This window comes from Pseudonaja textilis, chromosome 9 (genome assembly GCF_049901715.1).
Source record: "Pseudonaja textilis isolate UNSWEBS1 chromosome 9, rPseTex1.2, whole genome shotgun sequence".
Classification (NCBI taxonomy): domain Eukaryota; kingdom Metazoa; phylum Chordata; class Lepidosauria; order Squamata; family Elapidae; genus Pseudonaja; species Pseudonaja textilis.
Window position 1 is genome coordinate 7,524,692 of NC_141998.1, and position 23,831 is coordinate 7,548,522.

Consider the following 23,831-nt stretch of genomic DNA (forward strand, 5'->3'; position numbering starts at 1 on the left):
GAATCACAGATTCACTTAAGAGATCTATCTATCTGCAATCGGCTATCTGAGTCTGTCACATAAAATTTGCTTGCAAGCAAACTCGTAATTCGGCTACCTGAGTCTGCACTGAAAAGCTTCAGTCCTAAGGAAAGTTCGGCTCTGCTTTTAGATTAGCTAGAAAGCAAGAAATGCAAGGATTTCCTGCTTTCTAGCTAATCTAAATCAACTGGCAGAGCAGAACAGCTGATGGTCAGGGGGAAAAAAGGAAAAATAGCAACTTACCAAACCAGGCAAGTTGGATGGCTCGCATGCCAGGTAAGAAGTGAGTGGGTGGGGAGGGGCGGGGCTAGCCAGCGAAGCGATTTGCCGGTTCTCCGAACTGCGGACAATTGTGTGTGCAGCTCGGGTACGCAATGTTTGAAAACCCTCTTGTTTCCAGCTTTTTCAACTTTAGCTGTGCTGCGCAAAGCAGCTGAAGAGGGAAAAGCAAGGAATAAAGGACAGGCTAGAGCCCAGGCAGGCAGGTGGGCCAAACGCCAAAATGGTTTGGTGTCAGCTGCTCTTTGCAGCTACAGGTTCTATAGAACCAGGCTGAACCAGTAGCATCTCACCCCTGCCTTTGACTAAGAAAAGGACAGGAAAAAGGGAAAATGGAATGTATTATCTTTATTATATTGAAGGGGGGAAATACGCATATTTATCCAAATTTTTTTTTTTCCAAAGCAACTGGATTTCCTTTGTTTTTTCCTTGAAGACATTTCACTTCTCATCCAAGAAGCTTCTTCAGTTCAGAACTGAGGAAAAAAAACAACCCTGCTCTAATAAAGTTTTTAAAAATATCTGTTTTGCATGCAGGAGATCAGTGCCTGGGTGAACTTAATAAGCTTCCTAGTACAAAAATTGGATAATCTGGAGCAGCCTTTCCCAATTTTTCCCAATCTCTATCTTTCGCTTCCCTGTAATAGCCAAAGTGACCATTGCTGAGAATTCTGGAGGCTGAAATTCATGCCTCTGGAGGGTTTCCAAGTTCAGAAAGGTTGCCTGTTCGAGATAGGTCATGCTGGTATTCCTGAGGAAGTTTTCAGAAGTCTACATTAAACAGAAGAGAATGAAAGGCAATGTGCAAAGAGAAAGAGAGATTATTTGAACTAAAGAAGCATTCCTAGTGTTTCAGAATGACTCTTCCCTCATCTTATCTCCACTGATATATTGGTATGATGGTAAATTCCTACAGAATTTTAGAAAAAGTAGAAGAGGATGAAGTGACAGAAGGTCTCTGTTGCAATGTTTGCCTATGAAAGACTTTAAAAAAACGAGTTGAAAGGGATTTGTGGCTGAATAGCAGCTGCTATTAGACAAAGTCTGCTATTAGTCTGTTTGAACTTCTCCTGTTTCCTCCACACACACACACACACACACACACTTTTTTTGTTTTCTCAGGACCTCATAAGATCAAGTTCATCCCTTCCATGGTGGGCCCAATTCTGGAAGTGACCTTGACACCAGAGCCCGAGCTACGGAAAGCAACCATCCCAATCTTTTTCGACATGATGCAATGCGAATTCAACTTCAGTGGGGGCAGAAATTTCCGTATGGTACAGAATTGGCTTATAGAGTGTGGGGAAAGTTTGAGAACTATTTTTTTATTTTTATTATTTGTTTATTTATTTTGTCAAGCATGTTTTAAATAACAGATATAATTTGGAACATGATTATGAGTACATGAAATGGGTACAAATAAAAGGGGACATTAGGACAGGGACAGTAGGCATGTTGGTGCTCTTATGCATGCCCCTTACAGACCTCTTAGGAAAGGGGTGAGGTCAACAGTAGACAGTCTAAGGTTAAAGTTTGGGGAGTTTGGGGAAGAGACCACAGAGTCAGGTAGTGCATTCCAGGCATTGACAACTCTGTTGCTGAAGTCATATTTTCTGCATTTGCGTTTGGAGCTGTTTACCTTGAGTTTGTATCTATTGTGTGCTCATGTGTTGTTCTAGTTGAAGCTGAAGTAGCCATTGACAGATAGGACATTGTAGCAGATCATTTTATGTACTATGCTTAGGTCAGACCAAAGGCGGTGTAGTTCTAAGTTGTCTAAGCTCAAAATTTCAAGTCTGGTAGTATAAGGTATTCTGTTGCGAGCAGAATTATGAATAATTATGAATAGTTATGAATATTCATAATATTTTAATTCATAATATTTCATATAATTGTAATATTATATTATATAATTATAGTATTATTATATTATAATATAATTATGAATAGTTGCAAGGAATTATGAATAAACTGATGAGACCTGCAAGGGGGAGATACCTGAAACCTCAGGTTGTTCTTAAGGATAAAGCATAATTCTTTGGCATATATGAACAGACCTCAGCAGTTGGTTCGGCTGAATCCGTATCAAACCATGATTGCCTAAACTGGACCATTGTTTGGCTTCCAATAGGACTTATCTAAAATGACTGAGAGAGATTAAAAATAGGATTGATTGATCCATCTATCTTAGGGCTCTTCAAAATAATCAATATCCAGCCTCAAGGGTCAATGGGACTATCCAATGGGCCAATAAATGGGGGTTAATAGATGGTTGATAAACAGTGAAGGATCAATTGGAATCAGTTGATCTTCTGGGACCATCTAAAGAACTTCATACCAATCTCTAGTCCTATATGGAAAATGGCTAGCAGTGGGACAGTGTTACCAAAGATTGGATAGTCAGCACCAGCAATAAGCCAATCTCATTGTACACATGTTGTACTCTGACAATAAAGGTAATAAAAAAAAAACCAGCCTTGAATTGTCTCTATTGTTGCTTGTTTTATTGCAATATTTTTTAAAAATTTTTGGTTACAACAAAAATATCATTGTGTGAATAGTGTGGTTCCGTAGTATCTTACATTTTGATACAAATATGACAATATTCCTCTTGTTTAATATAGTTGACAATCTTTTTAAATTTGATATTAATACATATTTTTGTTAAATTATCTATCTTGATTGTTCAATATTGCAACATGTTATTTTTGTGTCGATCTCTATATTCTTAACCTCACTCCTTTTACAACCAATTATATCTTAATCATATTTGCAGTGTTTACCGATTATATAGTTTTATAGTTATATAGAATTGTCTCTGTTGTTGTTATTATTTTTAGTACTGTGTTATTACTTAAAGTAATATTTATTAAATTATTTTCATATTAAATAGGGGGGACAATGAACAATCTGGAATTTCTTGAATGAATCGATGGGCTGAAGAGTTTGGAGACCTTGTTTTCTGATTTTTTTTAAAAAATATTTAATGGAAACCCTTTAAGTAACGTTTTCTTTTCCTTTTGGTCTTTAAATTGCAGTTTGAAAATGAGCTGATCACTAAATTAGATCAGGAAGTAGAAGGAGGTCGAGGAGATGAACAATACAAGATCTTGCTGGAGAAACTGTAAGTGTGTGAGTGTTCTTGATTATCTTCCAGGTAACGTTTTGTAATGTGGCGTTGCTTTGTCACATTCCATTGCCCAGAGAATGTGTCAGTTTACCATACAAGTCTATCAGATGAGCAAGAGACAGATATTCCTTTTAGTCTTCAGCATGAACATTTTTTATGAATTTATACACACACACACACACACACACACACACACACACACATAGACACACTCGTTGTAAGTCAATCTGTGCGTTGACTGAATTTTCATAGAGGTGTAAGCATTCAGTCTGAAACAAAAGTTATATTTTATTTTTTTGAGTTACAGCATCATATTATTGGAAGGGGCCATTTAGAGGTCAAGCCTTCTACCATCCAGTGAGGAATTTAAACAACAGCATTTTTGATAGGGTCGCATTTATTTGAATACAACTCAGAAGCTTATCTACTCTGTCAGTAACTCATTCCATTGTCAGACAGGTTTTAGGAAGGGTGCTCGGTTTTCTAATACTCAGCCAGAATTTAGCACAGTGTTTCATATTTACTAGCTGTGTTTGCTAGCAAACTTTAAGCTTTATTAACAAAACACAATGGGTCTGTTCACAAAACATGCTATGCCAATGCAGCTAATCCTTGATTGGGATGAGAATTTCCACTGCTAAGCAAGGCAGTTATTAAATGAGTCGTGCCAGATTTTATGAGCTTTTTTGCCAGAGTTGTTAAGCAAAATCACCAGAGCTGTTAAGTGAATCATGTGGTCACTAAATAAATCTGGCTTCCCCCATTGACTTTCCCTGTTGGAAGCTGGCTGAGAAGTTCACAGATGGTGATCATATGACTTCAGGGTGCTATAACCAACATAAATAAATTGCCAATTGTTAAGCATCCAAATTTTGACCCCGTGACCATTAGGGATGCTGCATGCTTGTAAGAGAAGGATTGCTCAAGAGTCACTTTCTCCAGCACCATTTTAACTCTGAATGGTCACTAAATAAATATCTGTAACTTGAGGACCATCTGTACAAATAATCACATTGTAGTTTCATGTGAGTGACCCATTTTTGACTGCATGCTAAGACAGTGACTAGCACTATATTCGTTGAGGGAAGCATTTTGCGTGGATTGGCCACTGTGTATTTTTTATTTGTTTGTTTATTTGTATTTGTGTAAGCATACATCCTTGTATTCTTACCTTCTGCTTTGAACTCTTATACTAAGAATAGTTTGGAAATAAAATAAAAATCAATCAATAATATCCAAAAGGTTAATGCAGATGATTGGTCACAATATTTCTCTTCTCTATAAGCTTTTAACTTACACACCTTTGGATCTAATGTCTTCTTTTAATGACCCCGTAATAAATCCCTTGCATCGGGGTAGAGTCGAGGCAACTAAATGGAGCTGAGTGTTTACTGACCGGATGCCCTTCCTGTCACTAATGCGGAGTTTGCAGCAGATATATTCTCAATGTGCCCAGAGAGAGAAATATTTGCCTCTACCTACATCCTTAGATCTAATCCAACCCATTATTTAAAACCAGGAGCTCTGTTTTTTTGTCTTTTTATTCATCTCTCTGCTTTTCTTTTATTCCTCACCAATGGAAATGTCTGCAGCCTCCTGGAGCACTGCCGGAAGCATAAATACCTGTCCAGCTCAGGCGAAGTCTTTGCCTTGTTGGTTAGCAGCCTGCTTGAGAACCTGTTGGATTACCGAGCGATTATGCATGATGGGAGCAAGGAGAACCGCATGAGTTGCACCGTCAACTTACTGGTATGGGGAGAATGTAGAGCTGGGTGAAAATCTTGGTTCCTATGAAACCACTTTGGACCCATAGACCCACTTTGGACCTGCTGCATTAGAAGCTCAGGAGCTGATATAGGTTTAGCGTGATGTCTTCTTATTCGCAAAGTGCCTATCATCACTTTCACCACTACCATGCCAAGGCAGGTCACTCTTGTTCCCATTATACAGGTTGCGGGCTGATACTACAAAAAAAAAGGTTTCCATGCAGCCACCCAATGAGTCCATTGTCCGCTATTGCGCCCACAAAACCACATTGGCGTGGCTGTGAGTTTCACTGTAATTAACATCTGCAGCACCTCTCACAGGAATAGTGCTTTTTGTGATCCCTGAAGCCATTTTTCCCAGGCACCTTCAGGGCTGCCACAACGGAGATGTGTCGAGTTGGGGAAATAGGAGCGGGGAGGAAGAGATAGCTGGCGGGGTTGTAGCCAAAATAAAATTCTTTCCTCTGAGAGCCAAGGACTTTCCCACCAGGTGCAAGGAATTGGGACCTGAGACTCTTGGACTGTGAACTGATTGGACCGTGGGACGGATTGCATGGGCAGGGGAAAGAAAACTTTACTTTGAACAGGGGGGAAAATCCAAGGAGGGGTTAGAATCAGGTTTCCCCAGATGTGCCAATGGGACATGCCTACTTAATCTATGCTTTGAGGAACATGCCTGCCTTGGAGTTTTGACTCCATTGCAGGGGGGTGTTACTTGGAATCCTGACACTTTGGTAAGCTCTCTGGACAGACATGTGACCACCAATCCATTAAGGCAAGGCAGTGTTATTCCCATATTACAGATGGAAGTTGAAGATGAGTGAATCACTTCTACCAATGATCCTAGGGCCCAGCAATATGAAGCAATTTGTCTTACACCCCACTGAAAGCAGTATGGAATCATGTGATTATCATTTGCTGCCATTTTTCATCCTCAAGAACCTTAAGATGGCCTTTTCCTAGGGTTCCCTTGCATGCCAGTTCCCAATATTAATTAGTTTAATTGGCCAATAGCTTGTAACTAGCCTAAAACGGTGTTATCCTTGCAAGGAATTTGGACCAAAAGTTACATTAGTGCAAGTTGAATACTGTTCCGTCGTGTGTCGTATGAACTATATGTAGAATCAGTTCAAGAATCACATCAAACCATAGGCATAGAGACTGAATTAGAATTTAGTGGTGTCTAAGTTGGCCAACAATAATCAGCACAGTTTCATTTACATCAACAACAGTTTGAAAATCCGTAGCTTGCCTATCTGAATCCAGGCTCAAAAGTTTAGTTTAGATTCTCAACTGACAAGCTTGAGGTGATGTCTGAACTGGATCAAAAATTGTACATTTTTTTACATTCTATTACTGAAATAATTTGGTTATTCCCAAACTTGTTTTTTCTTTTGCAGAATTTTTATAAGGAAAAGAAAAGAGAAGATATTTACATCAGGTAGCATCAGTAGATCTTCAGTCTTCTGAATAAGCTGTTACAAGATCGTATAGCACTTCTGATTCTCATACAGTATGTTGTTGTTGTCTAGGTACTTATATAAGCTCCGAGATTTGCACACTGATTCCGAAAGCTATACTGAGGCAGCTTACACACTCCTGCTTCATGCAGAGTTACTTCAGGTAAGTGTGGGTTAGGGTCTTGAAGAGTAGGTCCACTTTGCAGTAATCAAATGTGCATTTTGTTAAGGCAGCATTTGGCAAGTTTAAAACGTGTGGGCTAAAACTCCCCAGCCAATTCTGAGAGTTGAATCCACACCTCTTAAACTTGCCAATGTTGAGAAACAGTGTGTTAAGACTATATCTACACAGGAGGTACAACCAGATTAGGCATAACAACGTAGACTAAAATTGATTTTCTTTTAAAGGAAAAATCTTGTTTTATTTCTCCAGTTCTCCTGGAGAATCCAAAATAAGAATGGGATCAAAAGCGATTCAAAGGATTGAAGCTGTCCAAAACAAGTGGAATCTTGCCTCTTTGGCCAAACACATAGCAAAAATACTTCAACTTGTCTAGGTTGTTATTATGTTTTCAAATTATAATTTACACGCTGCTGAGATGGATATTCAAAGCGTCAACAGCAACTAAGGCATTAACTCTGGGAGATAAAGAGATTACTCTGTTCTTCATCTACCAGAAGAACACTTTTTGTTTCTTCAGGTCCTTAACATGATGGAACATACTCTTCTAGAAGAGCTAGAGCAAAATTGCAATATGACGTCCTTAATTCCAGGATCTGGTCTTTCTTTTATCCCAGTGGTCTGATCAGCCATGTGTTCAGCATCTGCTTCAGAGGGACAGCTATTATGTCTATTCACAACAGGAACTCAAGGAGAAGCTTTACCAAGAAATCATAGTCTTCTTCGACAGAGGCAAAGTGAGTCTGTCACAGGCATCCTCACCCCAGGGGTGGGATTCAAATTTTTTAACAACCAGTTCTGTGGGCATGGCTATGTGACTGGGTGGGCATGGCTTTTTTTTAGCAGCACCACCACCCCCCGTTCTGGGGCCTCCTGGGCCTCAGGAAAGCCTACTGGGGGGGGGGTGTTTTTGCTCCCAGGAAGCTTCCCAGGAAGGCAAAAAATGAGGTGGGGGATGCACCCCCAGTATCCCCTCCCCACATCCCATCCACACCCCTTTTTGCCTCCTGGGCCTCAGGGAAGCCTCCTGGGCAAAGCAGTAAGACATCGAGGGGGGGAACCCGGCACAGCTGACCTTAAGGAGTGACTGGGCTGGAGAGAATGCAGTCAGTGACGTCGCGCATGTGTGCAATGTCACTCATGTGCAATAAGGACTGACTGGGTGGGGGGGAGGGGTGGGCGAAGATGGGCAGGGCACGATTTGCCAGTTCTCCGAACTGTGGAGAATCATAACAACCAGTTGTATGGAACTGGTCCGAACTGGTAGAATCCCACTCCTGATCCTCACCCTTGATAAGGATGGGGTGAACATGATTCCTTTTTTTTAAAAAAAAAAAGTTTTTTATTTTTATAACTAAAACAACAAATAAAACCATCTTTCAGTTATCCAGTGTGTCAATATATCTTGTGCACATAATAATGCTTATATACGTTTCTTATTGAATTTATATTCATATTATAACCTATTCAACATTATACAACATAGTGTACCACTATTACAGTATCATTAAATTTCTTGCTTCATTTTCCAACTAGTCTTAAAAACAAATCCCAAATCTTACTGGGTTACATTCATATTATAGCCTATTCAGCATTGTCTAACATAGTATATCATTATTACAGTTACATTATCATTATCATTTAATTTCTTGCTTTATTTTCCAACCATCCATAGAATAGATCCCAAATCTTACAATATTCCCTTTCTTCTTGCTCTCTAATTGCTAATGTTAATCTACTCATTTCTGCACATTCCAATGTTTTCTTAATCACTTCCTCCTCCATCGGAATTTTCTCATTTTTCCAATTTTGAGCAAATACAATTCTAGCTGCTGTTAATACATGCATAATCAAATATGTTATTTCTTTGCTATAGTTCTCACACAAATCCCCAATAAAAATATCTCAAGGCTTTAAGTCTATATGTTGTTTTATCATCTTTTCCAACCATGTGTGTATTTTAGTCCAATATCTTTTAGCTTCTGTACATGGGATGGACATGATTCCTGTGTTATTTAACTTGGTCTTGCTGGCATTTCAAAGTAATAGGGTAGCTTCTCTAAAATTATTCGTTTTCACATTCCACATTTGTTTTCACAATTATTTGCTGATAATGATATGTATCGTCAAGTTGTGCCTACATGTATCATCATATGATATGTATCATTAACTCTTAGTGCCTACATAGAGCCTTCTCCAAAGAGCTAGGATTTTCAGACAGCTCTAACATGCCTTCATCTTTTTCTTTTTAATCCATGAAGGCCTTTCTGATCCTACCATTGGTTAGGTTCTTTATATTTGGGGAAATAAAGCAGTATAATTTTTTTTATAATTTAAAATACCGAATACCTATGATGCATGTGAAGGACTAGGAAAACATGAAACTCCAGAACTTATTCTGATTTTTGCCATCCATACAAAGGCTTCAGTTTAAATGTACATGGCCATCCAGGAACACAAAAATGGAACGTGCAAGACTCACTGGAATAATGAAGGAAAGGTTTAACCCACCAGAATCAACTTAGAAGATCACAAACAGTATTAAAGTACAAGTAGAAGATCAGAAATAGTATTGGGTAGCCATACAGAATATGCTTTAATTCATCCCTTTTCACGAATGAATGATCTGTTTTATCTCTTTTTCCTTTTAACTCCTTGAAGATGTGGGAGAAAGCCATCCAGCTAAGCAAAGAATTGGCTGACATGTACGAGAACAAAGTCTTTGACTATGAGAGCCTTGGCAATCTCTTGGTAAGAAAAGGAAGTCTTTAATTGTCTACTGGGTGAAGAATACTAAGAGGAAAGTCAATGGTATGGGTCCCAAAGACATTTCTTATGTTCCTGATTGAGAGACAAACAATAAATTAGAAGCTTGGAAAGCTGTAGTGCAAATGGGTGTTTAGAGTGAAGAAATGTAAAATAATAATAATAGTAATTTTAAATCACTGCCCAATCTACTCTTCTTTCTTTTTAACATGTACGTGCAGAAAAAACGGGCCACCTTCTATGAGAACATTATGAAAGCAATGAGGCCTCAACCAGAATATTTTGCTGTTGGATATTTTGGGCATGGATTTCCTTCCTTTCTTCGGGTAAGGATGCTAAGTAGTGGTCCTGAATAACCCTGGAATGTAACCTACAAAGTTGTAATTATGATTAACTCCCATCTTTAATCCAAACTAACAGAAGAATGTTTGATTTGCGGTAATCCAAAGCACCTTCCCTAAATAAGCAGCACAGATACACCAGCTGCACCTTGTCCCACTGATAAAGGGTTAACTGAAATACCATTTTCTAGTAATGCATGTAGGTAAATGTTGCTGCAAGTACCAGCAGGTTTTGCTGTCACTGTTCATCCAAACTCCTTGTTGTTTTCCTGTTAGCCACAGAGAAATTGTTGTGGCTTTCTCAGAATGTATGTATGTATTGTACAATTTATATATGACCCTCTTTAATGGTCTTAGAAGTAATACAGACTAGACTGAAAACAGAGAGAAATGCTAGAACAGTATAGTCCTTGATTTAGAACCATTTGTTTATTGACTGTTCAAAGTTACAACGACACTTTCACACTTAACAATTGCTGGAACATCCCCACGGTCACTTGATCAAAATTTAGGTGTTCGGCAACTGGTATGTATTTATGACAGTAGCAATGTCCCAGAGTTGTGTGAGGAAATTAACTTAACGACTGTGGCAAGAAAGGCTGTAAAATAGGGCAAAACTCACTTAACAACTGTGTTACTTAGCAACAGAAATTTTGGACTCAATTGTGATTGTAAGTCGAGGACTGCCTATACTTCCTGAATTGTTTTTATTTCCATACAAAATTGGTTCATAAATAAAATCTACCAATTTCTATTATTTCCTTGATATTTAGCAAAGATATTGGCCATATTTACACAACATATTTAGCCAAATGTGATAGGGATTCTAGCTTATTGGTAACAAACATCCTAATACATTCTTCCTGGAAGGATGGAGTTGGAAAAATCTTGGCACTATATCCACAATTAAAATATCTGGAGTTCCAGACTTCTAATAAGCAGGACTTCAAAGCTGTGTTTGGGTTTTATAGGTCTTTATTTGTCTGAGCAAAGAAAGAGAAGGTCTTAGGTTTGAATGTACAGGTGAAACTCGAAAAATTAGAATATCGTGCAAAAGTTCATTTATTTCAGTAATGCAACTTAAAAGGTGAAACCAATATATGAGATAGACTCATTGCATGCAAAGCAAGATAGTTCAAGCCATGATTTGTCATAATTGAGATGATTATGGCTTACAGCTCATGAAAACCCCAAATCCATAATCTCAGAAAATTAGAATATTGTGAAAAGGTTCAATATTCTAGACTCAAAGTGCCCCACTCTAAGCAGCTAATTAAGCCATAACACCTGCAAAGGGTTCCTGAGCCTTTAAATGGTCTCTCAGTCTGGTTCAGTAGGAATCACAATCATGGAAAAGACTGTTGACCTGACAGTTGTGCAGAAAAACATCAATGACACCCTCCATAAGGAGGGAAAGCCCCAAAAGGTAATTGCATAAGAAGTTGGATGTTCCCAAAGTGCTGTATCAAAGCACATTAATAGAAAGTTATGTGGAAGGGAAAAGTGTGGAAGAAAAACCTGTACAAGCAGCAGGGATGACCGCAGCCTGGAGAGGATTGTCAGGAAAAGGCCATTCAAAAGTGTTGGGGACTTTCACAAGGAGTGGACTGACACTGGAGTCAGTGCATCAAGAGCCACCACACTCAGACGGATCCTGGACATGGGCTTCAAATGTCATATTCCTCTTGTCAAGCCGCTCCTGAACAACAAACAACGTCAGAAGCGTCTTACCCGGGCTAAAGAAAAACAGAATTGGTCTGTTGCTCAGTGGCCCAAAGTCCTCTTTTCTGATGAGAGCAACTTTTGCATCTGATTTGGAAACCAAGGACCCAGAATCTGGAGGAAGAATGGAGAGGCACACACTGCCAGATGCTTGGAGTCCAGTGTGAAGTTTCTACAGTCTGTGTTGATTTGGGGAGCCATGTCATCTGCTGGTGTTGATCCACTGTGCTTCATTAAGTCCAGGGTCAACGCAGCCGTCTACCAGGAGATTTTGGAGCACTTCATGCTTCCTTCTGCAGATGAACTTTATGGGGATGCTGACTTCATTTTCCAGCAGGACTTGGCACCTGCCCACACTGCCAAAAGCACCAAAACCTGGTTCAACGACTGTGGGATTACTGTGCTTGATTGGCGAGCAAACTCGCCTAACCTGAACCCCATAGAGAATCTATGGGGCATTGCCAAGAGAAAGATGAGAGACATGAGACCGAACAATGCAGAAGAGCTGAAGGCCACTATTGAAGCATCCTGGTCTTCCATAACACCTCAGCAGTGCCACAGGCTGATAGCTTTCATGCCACACCGCATTGAGGCAGTAATTGCTGCAAAAGGGGCCCAAATCAAGTACTGAGTACATATACATGCTTATACTTTTCAGAGGTCCAATATTGTTCTATGTACAATCCTTGTTTTGTTGATTGCATGTAATATTCTAATTTTCTGAGATTGTGGATTTGGGGCTTTCATGAGCTGTAAGCCATAATCATCTCAATTATGACAAATCACAGCTTGAACTATCTTGCTTTGCATGTAGTGAGTCTATCTCATATCTTAGTTTCACCTTTTAAGTTGCATTACTGATATAAATGAACTTTTGCACAATATTCTAATTTTTTGAGTTTCACCTGTATAGTACAAAATATGTTTACCTTTCTGTATTGTTGTTTATTCCATTCCAGGACTAACTACAAAAGTTTACTGTTTGTGAAGCCGGTTTCTCAGTGATTCTCCTTTTAGCTTTTGCACATTGCAAGCAGCATGTGATTATCCAGCAGTATTTATTTTATTTTATTATTTACTAGATTTATATGGTGCCCATCTCAATCTAAAAAACAACTCTGAGACTCTTGCAATTAAAATCATAAATAAATATTGAACATATTAAAAATATTAAATACATTAAATAGAAAAGCAAGTTCAATACAGAAGCAGCCTCTTCCTAGTTAGTCCATTAGCCATCTCCAACAATAAGACCCCAAGCTTAGTAACTTAACCCAAGACCTGCCTAATTTTAGATAATAATTGGTTGAGACTCTGTTTTAGACTCAAGCCACCCCAATCAAACTCTTTTATCCACAAAACTCCATTGCTTGAGGTGCCTGCTCTGTTTTCCTATTCCCCCCAATGCTGAGAATGTGGTTCTCCCAATTTAATATCTAATTCTTGCCTCTTTTAGAACAAGATGTTCATCTACCGTGGAAAGGAATATGAAAGGAGGGAAGACTTCATTGTGAAACTGCTCACCCAGTTTCCAAATGCTGAGAAAATGAGCAGCACCGCCCCACCAACAGATGATGTCAGAGCTTCTCTTAAGCAATGTATCTTTTGGAAAGGAAGAGAGTTTAGGAGCTAACTTAGATAACAAAGTTGATATGGAGAATAGAAAACAGGCAAAGTTGACGATAGGAGGGTTGAATCAGTCCTGGCTCACTTCTGGACTATACACAGTGTATTTATCTGGTCTATTTGCCACTGAGATCCAAATGGTTTGCCTGAAGTCCAGCATAAACTAGGCATTAAAGACAGAGGTTGGATGCTTGGATCCAAAGCAAGACTTGGAATCCAACTGTAAACCAATTTGGATTTCATTTTAAAGTTCCCTGCTAGATTCTGAGAATTTGAAAAACAAGTCCAATTTCTACTATTCGGTCGCTCAAAACAGATTAATGTCATAGATTTCATTGTTGGGTTTTTATATAACAACTTGTGGGTTATTTTTATTTTTTAAATGTCTGACTTCCCCACTCCTTTTTCTATTTTCCTAAGATTGATTTCTTCGAGCTGTCATTTAGGTTGTTTATTCTGCAAGTTGGTTGATATTTCCAGACTGTTTCAGGTGTCCTTCATATTCCTTGGAAAGTTGATACTGTAAGGCTTGTTGTAGGTACATCTGTAAACAGAGCTTTATTTCTCAACCTGGCCCAGTATTACCTGTATAATTTGGGAGTATCATTTTCAGCATATGTCTCTCTTTTCACCTATGAAAAAGAGAGAAACGTGTCTTTCTCTTCTTTAATTAGAAATAGCACGGAAAGCTTGCACACAGTGCTTTTCTGCTTACACGATTAGTGTGGTGACCATATGCTAAGTACAATCTTTTAGTCCTGCTTTATAATCAGTATAAAGTATCTACACTAGCTCTTTCCATCCTGATATTACAACTATCCCAAATGAAATCTGGAAGTGTTCATATTGGATAAAGATATTCAACACAATTGTCAACATATCAGTTGCCCAATCCACTTAGCTTTTGGCTGCATTCACACAAAAAGCTTAACCTGGATACCAAGGTTCTGCATTCTTGCAGGACACTGAAATAAAAACTAGCCATTAGCCTGGATTTACACAATACCATAAGACATCTTCCAAATCTAACCATAATTGACATTTATCAAGCTTAACATGTCTGAATGCCACCGCTAGGATTATAACTTACTTCGTTTAGTTCATAGGGAAAAACAATTGTTGGGCTTGTAGCCCCTCCCATTTAAATATTCTTTTTAATGAGGGATGGATTGTAGGATCTTCTTGTCCACCTTCTCATTCCTTTTTTCCTTAATTTGTACATACAGACATACAGTGTTTTTTAGTTAAGCCTGTCATGAATCTTCCTCCAAGCTACAAAGATAAACCTGTTCCAGAGCAGATTCTAAAGTAAGGATTCAACCCCAATTTATATCTCTGCATCTAGAAATAAATTACTTCGCCAAGGGATGCTTTACCCTGTTTCCATAAAGATCAAAATGCAGACAGACCGACTTCTACATTCTTGACAGCTGAAGGCATGAATTAACCTATTCCCACCGTAGCAGACAAGTCTGATTGTTTCATAGGGATGTATCTGGAACTACGATTTTGAAATGTTTAGATGGAGCATTATATCAGATCATTTAAATACCCTGCTTCTTATATGCCACTAAGCCATAGTTTAGCCTTTTTGTTGAATAAAATCCAGTAATTTAGCCAAAATTGAACAAACCACAGAAATGTAGGAAATTGAATGAAGTATCTGTTTAGCATGCATTCATGTGCTCTACTGCATTCAATATCAACTAACCTGGATTGTTATAGTACTGATATCAGATTTAGATTTTGGGTGTTGGTTGAGATTTTAAGTAGTTTTTGTCTGCTGCTTTAGTTTTTATAGATCCAATGAAGTGCAACAGTTCCAACACTCACGGCCTTTCCGGAAAGGAGAAAAAGATCCCGAGAATGAATTTGCAGTGAGTCATTTCTTCTCTGCCATCCTTGTCACTTTTTCCTTTGATGATGTGACACCATGCTTTTCATATGTTGGCTTGTCTAGCTTGATTCTTTGGTTCCTCAATTTTGGAGGCTTAAATTATTGCATTTTGGTACAAAACACACAACAAGCAATAGGACATAATTATCAACAGTTATACAAAATCTTTATTCATACAAAGTCCTTTGTCTAGGGATGGAACACAAGTCTGGGTTATTTTTGTTGCTAGAGTTGCATCTTTTGGGACCTTAACAAAATTAAGTGATATGATAGTAAAGTGAGTGGGGAATAGATAATAACATAGTTTAACCCCCAGAATATAACGATCACTCTAACTTCAATTTCAGAAGAATGAGGGGAGGGAGAAAGTCCTATTTTAAGTCATATGGGAAATATGATCCCCTTATTCTTTGACTAAACCAAGTTGTTCAGCTTCAATTTTAGTTAATATTGCCTGTGCTGACTAGCAGTTGGTCTTGAGCAACTCTTATTTCAAATGAAAAATATCAGAGAACTTTGGAAAGAAAAGAAGAATTAGAGGCAACAAGATAGCACTATTCCAGTATTTGAGAGGCTGCCACAAAGAAGAGGGGGTCAAATTATTCTCCAAAGCACTGGAGATCTGCAATCTAATTGCAGGCCATGCCCACACCAGCTCCACAAAGGTAAAAAACATTACATCGAGTTTGACACTCATAGACTAACATGACACAAATGTATGCATTAGATTGATTTGGGGAAAAATGAGTTTCTGATTCTTGGTCCCTTCATTCTGCTAAGGAAGGGCTAAGAGAGAACATTCCTTGCATCGGTGTAATATAAAATATGTATGTATGTAAAATATGTACGTATGTTTTATGTCTTGTTCCTTTTTGGGGGGTTTTCTCTTCTTAGACTATGTGGATAGAACGTACCACCTACACAACAGCCTATTCTTTCCCTGGAATCCTCAAATGGTTTGAAGTCAAGCAAGTCACTACGGTGAGATCTGGAGAAGCTTTCCTAGCCATCTCTAATTTAGCCTCCCCAACTTGGTAGCCTTTAGATGTCTTGAGTTTTTAGCTAATTTGGGAGCTAAGAATCCATCATTTCTGGAGATTGACAGGCTAGAGAAGGCTTGATTTACTGTGACATTTTTTTCTTCCACACCTTCTCCTTAGACAAGTTCAAGGAACCTTCGATTTCTTACCAATCTTCCAGTGATGGGATTCATATTTTTTTTTTTACTGCTGGTTCTATGGGCATGGCTTGGTGGGCGTGGCAGGGGAAGGATACTATAAAATCTCCAGTCAGAGGTGGGATTTGCCGGTTCTCTGAACTACTCCAAAATTCCGCTACTGATTCTCCAGAAGTGATCAGAATCTGCTGAATACCACCTCTGCAACTTTCCCAAATTTAATATCTCTTATGTGCCCAAGAGGAAATGCTTACGAGCATTCAAGGGCAGTTGGATACACAACCCCACTTTGCTTTTAGCACTGGAGTTTTTGTGTTAAAGGAATCAATCAATCAATCAAACATTTGTCAATGCACAACATGTGTACAATGAAATTGAAAAGGTCTCCATCTTTATTTTTCTCTGCAATAATTCCATTATTTACCTGCAAAGTTTGCTAAGCTAGGCTTTCCTTTTCTCACTCCCCCTACTTTAATGTCAGTTTGGCAATTATATGGACAGATCCATATCATTTAGTAAAGTGAGATTTTCTAACTCAGAAATGGGAAGCTGCTGCCTTCCAATCCCACAGAGCAAGCCACAGCTTGCTTATTTATTACAGTTTATTTTAGTCCTTCCTCTGAATGTACATTTATTTTGGTCCTTCCTCTAAATGTCTCTATAGTATCACAATCCTTCAAGGGTTTTATTTGGCCCAAGGTTACTCCGGTGGGCTTTGGCTATGCAGTAGCTTAACTTGTGCAGACTTAAAAGTTTTGTTACATTGAGCACAGAAACTGCTATCCTCTTAACCTGAGTTTAAGTCTTGTATAATTAACAGCTGATTCATATGTATATACTTGAAAGTGAAACTAGGAGTAATTTGTTAAGTTATTTCCTGAAACTGGCTGTTGAAAAGAAAAGAAAAGAAAAGAAAAGAAAAGGGGACAACAGATGCAAGAGACAAACCTTGAAAACTAATATGTTTCCCCTTTTTTTGAAATATGAGATTTTAGTTAGTATCTCCTATGAAATTGAGGTAGTAGAGTCCCTAAGTGACCTTGTAGTGGTGGTATTCAATTTTTTTTACTACCGGTTCTTTGGGCATGGCTTGGTGGGTGTGGTGTGGCTTGGCGGGCGTGGCAAGGGAAGGATACTGCAAAATCCCCATTCCCTCCCCACCCCACTAACCTGCTTTCCAGCTCCGTTCTCCTGTGTGGGGCAACCAAAGAAGACCCAGTCAATCAGCTGGGACTCAGTGGGAGGCAGAGAAGAGATGGGGGCGGGGCCAGTCAGAGGTGGTATTTGCTGGTTCTCCGAACTACTCAACATTTCTGCTACCAGTTCTCCAGAACCTGTCAGAATTGGCTGACTATCACCTCTGCTTTCAAGGTTGAGTGAACGACCAGGATCTAATTATGAACGTTGCCCAGTGAAGGTTATGGAGTGGGGAAAGTTGGTTTTCTGTTGAAATGTTCATTGCCTAGTATCAGTTACTTCATTGTAGTCTTGACCGTAACTCATTTTTGTGGTGGTTTCCAGGAGGAGATCAGCCCCTTGGAGAACGCCATTGAAACCATGGAGCGGACAAATGAGAAAATCAGTAATTGCGTCCAGCAACATGCTTGGGACCGTGCCCTGCCTGTCCATCCCCTCTCCATGCTCTTGAATGGCATTGTGGATCCAGCAGTAATGGGTGGATATACCAACTATGAGAAGGTTGGTGGTTATCTCCTTGCTCTCTGTTGTGGGTCACATAACTGTCTTGGGAATGGGACAGTTGTGTTAGCTTCCTAAAACAGGGAGGCAGAGTCCTAAAATCTAGCTACATGAATAGCACTATAGAGAATTTGGAAAAGAACCCTTGCAGCAGTTGGCACTAAATTTAAGGGTGGAAGTCAAAGGATTTGGTTTCCATTCATTAAAGCATTATTTTTTTCTGTAGTAATAGGTACATTTTGGTGAGCTATGGACCTCATTTTGGTGAGCTATGGACCTTATAATAATAACTTAATAAACTTAATTAGTGAGTACTTGACGTTCTGGAATTTTAATTTAAAATGAAAAGGAACAAGGAAAGTACAGACTACAGGCAAAGATGAACTCTAAATGAAAAGGACAGATATAGGAGATCTTGTCTAACCTGCCCCTCCTCCATTTTCCCCCTTTATTGAAATTTCATCAAATATTGTATATATTTTGATAGCGTCCCAGAGGTGCTTTTTCAAAAGGCAACTGGTCTTTCTTTGTTTTTCCTTGAAGATGTTTTGCTTCTCACCCAAGGAACTTATAGTGATAATTAGGGGTGGGATTCAAAATTTTTAACAAAAGGTTCTGTGGGCGTGGCTTAGTTGGTGGGCCTGGCTTGGTCATGCTGGTTATTAGCTGGGTGTGGCCAACTCAATATCACTCACATCTCCTCGCCTGGCCTCTCATGAGCGTGGGGATGCTACAACAGTCATAAGTGTGAAAAATGGTCATAAGTCACTTTTTTCAGTGCCATTGTAACTTTGAATGGTCACTCCACACAAGCAAAGTACCAGCAAAGGAGGGGAAAAAAAACTCCAGAAAGTTCCTGAGACAGGAAGTCTAGTCCTGCCAAGAATGTAATAAGGGTTAACGGAGAGGCAGTTTCTGTAAGCAACACCAGAATGTTTCCTTCTTGCCTTCCTTACAGGATTAGGCCATTAATTTCTTCTAACATCCGGTTCTCCAAACTGCTTAGAATGTTAACAACCAGTTCTAGCGAATAGGTGCGAACTGGTAAAATCCCACCCCTGGTGATAATCTATTGCGGATTATCTACCCACAATAGAAATGGCAATCTTTTAATGTACATAATGTATTTGGGGGAGGAATAAGAAATCCTGCATTTTACACCCATCCTAAGCTTCCAGATACTTTTCAGTGATGCACATTATGATATCCACCTCATCCTCAACTTACAACCATTCATTTAGCAAGTATTTGAAGTTATGGTGGCACTGAAAAAGGCGCCTTACAACTGGTCCTCACACTTATGACCATCACACCATTCCCATGATCACAGGGTCAAAATTATAACAGTTGCTGTGTCTCAGAGTCATGTGATCACCATTTGCAACTTTCCCAGCTGGAAACCAAATTTGCTTAATGACCATGTGATTCACTTAATAACAGCAGTCATTTAACAATCATGACAGCAAAGGTCACTATTCATTTAACCGCTGCTATTGTTCCATTGTTTAGCAATGGAAATTCTGATGCCAACTGTGGTTTTAGGACAAGGACTACCTGTACACATATTACATCACCAACCTATCCAGGATCAAAGTTCTTTTGCTCCTTAGGATTTCAGTTATAGATAGTGCGGCAATGCACTCAACCCAATGTGCTTCCGGAAAACAGGATTTTGGGCTAGAGGTGTAAAGATCATTGCAAACCCCTGTGCACATCTGGAAATTAGGACGAGTGAAACATCTTAATGTTTGGGTCTCCCTATTATCACCCATGAGCAGGGCTTACTTCTAGCTAGGACAGATTACTATCACTTTGATGCACAGTGGGTACCATTAGAGTGGAAAGCTTTGTGATACAGGCAGCCAGCAAAGGGTCCAATTGCGGCATTGAGGAAGGATCCATTTTCAGCCAAGGAAATATTTTGAGCTCCCGCTTCTCTATTTTCAGTGGTAAAGTTAGATTTGCAAAAATGGAAAAGCGGCCACGCCTTCCAAATGGGGTTGCCACATCTGAAAGCTATCAGCCTGGGTTTTTTTGCTCACTTTTTCCTCTCCCTGACTCAGCTGGGGTAGGGAGTTGGGCTTTTGTGGGTACTTAATAATAATAATCTAAATCTTTCTTTCACATTAAAAACCAGAAATCAATGTCCTGCACAAATCATTTGGCCTCCCTTGTTTGGGTATATGGTTTTCTGACAAGGCTCGGCACTTCGGATTCTAGCTGATGGAATTTTGTGGGTTTTATCCTGTTGCCACAATACCTTCTCCCCTGCTAGTCAGGGTTTTACTTATTTATTTTTAAAGAAGTGAACAGCTTCACAGTTTAGTTTTCTGCTTATATATTGTCCTGTATATGTACTTGCTTATATATTATCCTGTACTGTTGTATACCTCTGAGTAGGACTGGAGAAGATGAGATCTTCCAGATGTTCTTAAATTATCCCCAGTATGCCCATCAACGGGGAAAAAATAACGGAGTTGGAAGGGACCTTGGAGGTTTTCGAGTCCAGGGGTCGCCAACCTTTTGGACTTCAGGGACCACCAAACTCATAATTTCAAATCCTGCGGACCACTAATATGAATTTTGATTGATGGTTGCTTGCTGACGTTGGTGGGAAAATAGGTCCCATATTCCAGAGCTGCAATAGTCACAGAACTGGCTGTTTGGTCATCCCGGAGCAGCTCCTCCAGTCCATGGCAGGCCTGGCTGGAGGAGTAACTGCTCCAGGATGACCAAAGGGCCAGTCCTGTGACTACTGCAGCTCTGGAATATGGGACCGACTTTCCCACCAATGTCAGCAAGCCACCCCAGGGCAGATTTCCCTCCCCCACTGTTGGCCTTACCTTCCAGTTCCAGCTTGGCTCTACTGAAGGTAAGGTTTGTGCTCGGCCAAAGGGTGGTGGCCAGGGGATGGGGAGGCCATGTGGGCAAGTGCAGCCTTGTGTTCCCATGCAGCCTGGATTAATTGCTTTGGGGGGAGTGCTTTGGGGAGACATTTCTGTACGGACCACCAAAATTTTCTCATGGACCACCAGTGGTCCCCAGCCCACTGGTTGGTGACCACTCTTCTAGTCCAGCCCTCTGCTCTAGCAGGAGACCCTGCTTGAATTTCTAGGATTAATGTCAAGCATCGGGGAAATGAGGAGATTCAGGCAGTTCAAATGAGTATAAAGATTTGTTGCAAGCTTAAGCTCTCTATAAGAATCTGAACTACTAACAGCCAAGGGAAATTAGCAGGAGTTAAGAAAGGAATTCAAGCTTTCACTTCGTACACACCGGAAGAGGAGGCTGAAAAAATTGCTGAGTAACAGCTACCATTAAGCAGCGTTCCCCCCTCGGCTGGTCATCTCCTTACAATTAAAGATTATAGGAAAGCTAGTATTGTAATTCTGCAACATTTGTAAAGCTGCACATTCCCCATACCTGCCTTTGAGAATCAATTCTGCTCCTATTTCTGCCACTCTAAGCCCAAGTATTATTTGTTTCTTTAATAACATTATGGAAATTGGCTTTGGTGAGCCAAGTTGCTTTGGCTGCTCATCAGTTGATATAAAAGGGTGTTTCTGCCATGTTAGATCTGACCAAGGATACATTAAGTTTGTGATTTATTTGCCGAACTTTGTGTTTTTCTCACATCTATTCATCTTGCTCCTTTTCTCAGCCTCTCTGTGATCTTAAGTTAGATTAGGAAGGCAACTTCTAAGCTGAATTGTGGGACTAAGCCTAATTCATCTTAGTCAAAGGATACTGTCCTTTTTTCTTTTTTCTTCCATTCAATATTGTGCGATTCTGGATATGTCCCTGTAGGTTTCAGTAGAGATGCTGCACTCATGTCAGAAGCACTGAGGACCAGTTGGGGCTCCTTCGTGTCCCCGGCAGGAGTTGGAGTGAAGGATGAGAACTCAACCCTGCCCCACATAAGTCTCAAGTCTCAACTGTTGGTTCATTAACCTCCTGTCCAGCATTGCACCCAGAAGTGGTATTTAGCCGGTTCGCACCAGTTCATGCGAACTGGTAGCAAGGATTTGGCATGGGGCTCCAAACCAGTAGTAACTTCTGGCTGGCCATGCTCCCAACTTGGTCACCCCTCCCCTCTCCCTGCCCAGTCAGTCCTTATCGCGCATGCGCAACATCACGTGCATACCCAACATCACTGATTGCATTCTTCCCTGCCCAATCACTCCTTAAAGTATTTCTTTTTTTCCCCCTCCCGCTGATCAGCTGTTCCTATGATCAGCTGTGCCAGGATTCCCCTCACTGTCTTACTGCTTTGCCCGGGAGGCTTCCCTGAGGCCCAGGAGGCCCCAAAATGGAGCACAGGGGGTGCTGCATGTCTCCCCCTGCTCCGTTTTTTTCCTTCCTGAGCCCCAGGGAATCCATTGGAGAGAATATGTCTCGGAATGATTGATATCATGGATATCAATACTTCTGGGAGCAAAAACGCACCTCCCCAGGAGGCTTTGCCTGAGGCCCAGAAGGCCCACAAAACCAGGGCAGGTGCTGCAAAAAAGCCACGCCCACCCAGTCACATGGCCACACCCATCTGGCCATGCCCACAGACCCGATAATAATAAAAAAATTGAATCCCACCTCTGATTCCACCCCTCAAACTACCGTGCTTCTTTTCAGTAGAGACGAATCTGGAAGACTATGAATAGTTGCTGTGTGATTCCGGCCTGGATCCACAGCATTTCCAAGGAGCAAGTGGTTGTTTTGTTTTGTTTAAAAAAAAAGATAACATGACATTCATTATGATGGTGTTCAAAAAATTCCAGAAACAGAAATTCATGCATTGAAAGAAAATAGTAAGCATTTCGAATAAAAAAATAAGAAATGTGTTGTTTACATGGAAAGTGTGGAATGTTTGTATATAATGTTTTCTTTGGGTTTTTCAGCTATATTATGCTGTGGCTGACTCTTCGTTTCCATTTAAAACTCATCCTTCTACCAAGAAGTCAGACAGGCTGCAATTAGTACTCTTTATCCTTTATGTCTTGTTTCTGGAGAGAACTGTTAAGTTCAGAGTATTGTGGTATGGATTAGGGATGTCGGAAGCCCCAAAATAGTATATCATCCCATAGTTCCTGAAAGAACTTAGGGGACCAAGCACAAAGCAATTAAAACAAAACTGTGATATTTATGTGCAAGGATTGAAACTTTTCAAGGGCTAAGAACCATTATTCACTCATTCTTAGGAAGCTAGCTAGCCCTTTCTGCTTATCCTCAGAAATCAGAGTTTAAAGAATGTGGTGAGATTTTGCATAGCATTAAAATAAAAACACATAAGATTCTATCCTGTGCCTTTAGCTTCCTTATTTAAAAACAGGTTTATTCATAGTATGAAGTTTTTGTAGAGTCATTATGAAGTTGGAGAGGACAATAGGAATAATCTAATCCAATTTACTGCTGGAAAACCAGATAAATTATCCCTGAAAGACAGCTGTCAATCTGCTTCTTAAAAACTTCTAGAGATGGAAAATTTTCAATCTTCATAGGCAGAGACTATTCATTCTCTCCCTCCCTCCCTCCCTCTCCCTCTTCCTCTCTCTGTAAAATTGAAAGTTTTAAGAAGAAGATAAAAACTAAGACACTGATACTGAATAAAGAAAACAGAAGACAGAAAAAGGGAGTAGGAAAGAAAAGCAGAAAAAAAAATAGAAAGAAGCTTCCAATTTTCTTTGCAGCAAATACAAGTATTACAAAGTTATTTCTTACACTATGGTTACAAAAAAAACCTCTCACTCTTTGTATTATTTATTTTTCACCA

The 23,831-nt window shown here is 39.7% G+C and overlaps 1 protein-coding gene across 3 annotated transcripts in view; it reads left to right on the top strand.

Moving 5' to 3' along the window:
• The window catches only part of DOCK5 (dedicator of cytokinesis 5), a 124,339-nt gene that overhangs the window by 88,091 nt on the left and 12,417 nt on the right, over positions 1–23,831 (top strand). For all 3 annotated transcript variants that reach the window (XM_026714901.2, XM_087938874.1, XM_087938875.1), the window contains exons 33-45: positions 1,423–1,577; positions 3,339–3,424; positions 5,023–5,179; positions 6,597–6,637; positions 6,729–6,819; positions 7,455–7,574; positions 9,499–9,588; positions 9,825–9,929; positions 13,123–13,264; positions 14,519–14,600; positions 15,085–15,169; positions 16,084–16,170; positions 17,888–18,064. In XM_026714901.2, coding sequence (XP_026570686.2) covers positions 1,423–1,577; positions 3,339–3,424; positions 5,023–5,179; positions 6,597–6,637; positions 6,729–6,819; positions 7,455–7,574; positions 9,499–9,588; positions 9,825–9,929; positions 13,123–13,264; positions 14,519–14,600; positions 15,085–15,169; positions 16,084–16,170; positions 17,888–18,064 — 1,418 coding nt within the window. The remainder of the gene's footprint in view (positions 1–1,422; positions 1,578–3,338; positions 3,425–5,022; positions 5,180–6,596; positions 6,638–6,728; positions 6,820–7,454; positions 7,575–9,498; positions 9,589–9,824; positions 9,930–13,122; positions 13,265–14,518; positions 14,601–15,084; positions 15,170–16,083; positions 16,171–17,887; positions 18,065–23,831) is intronic.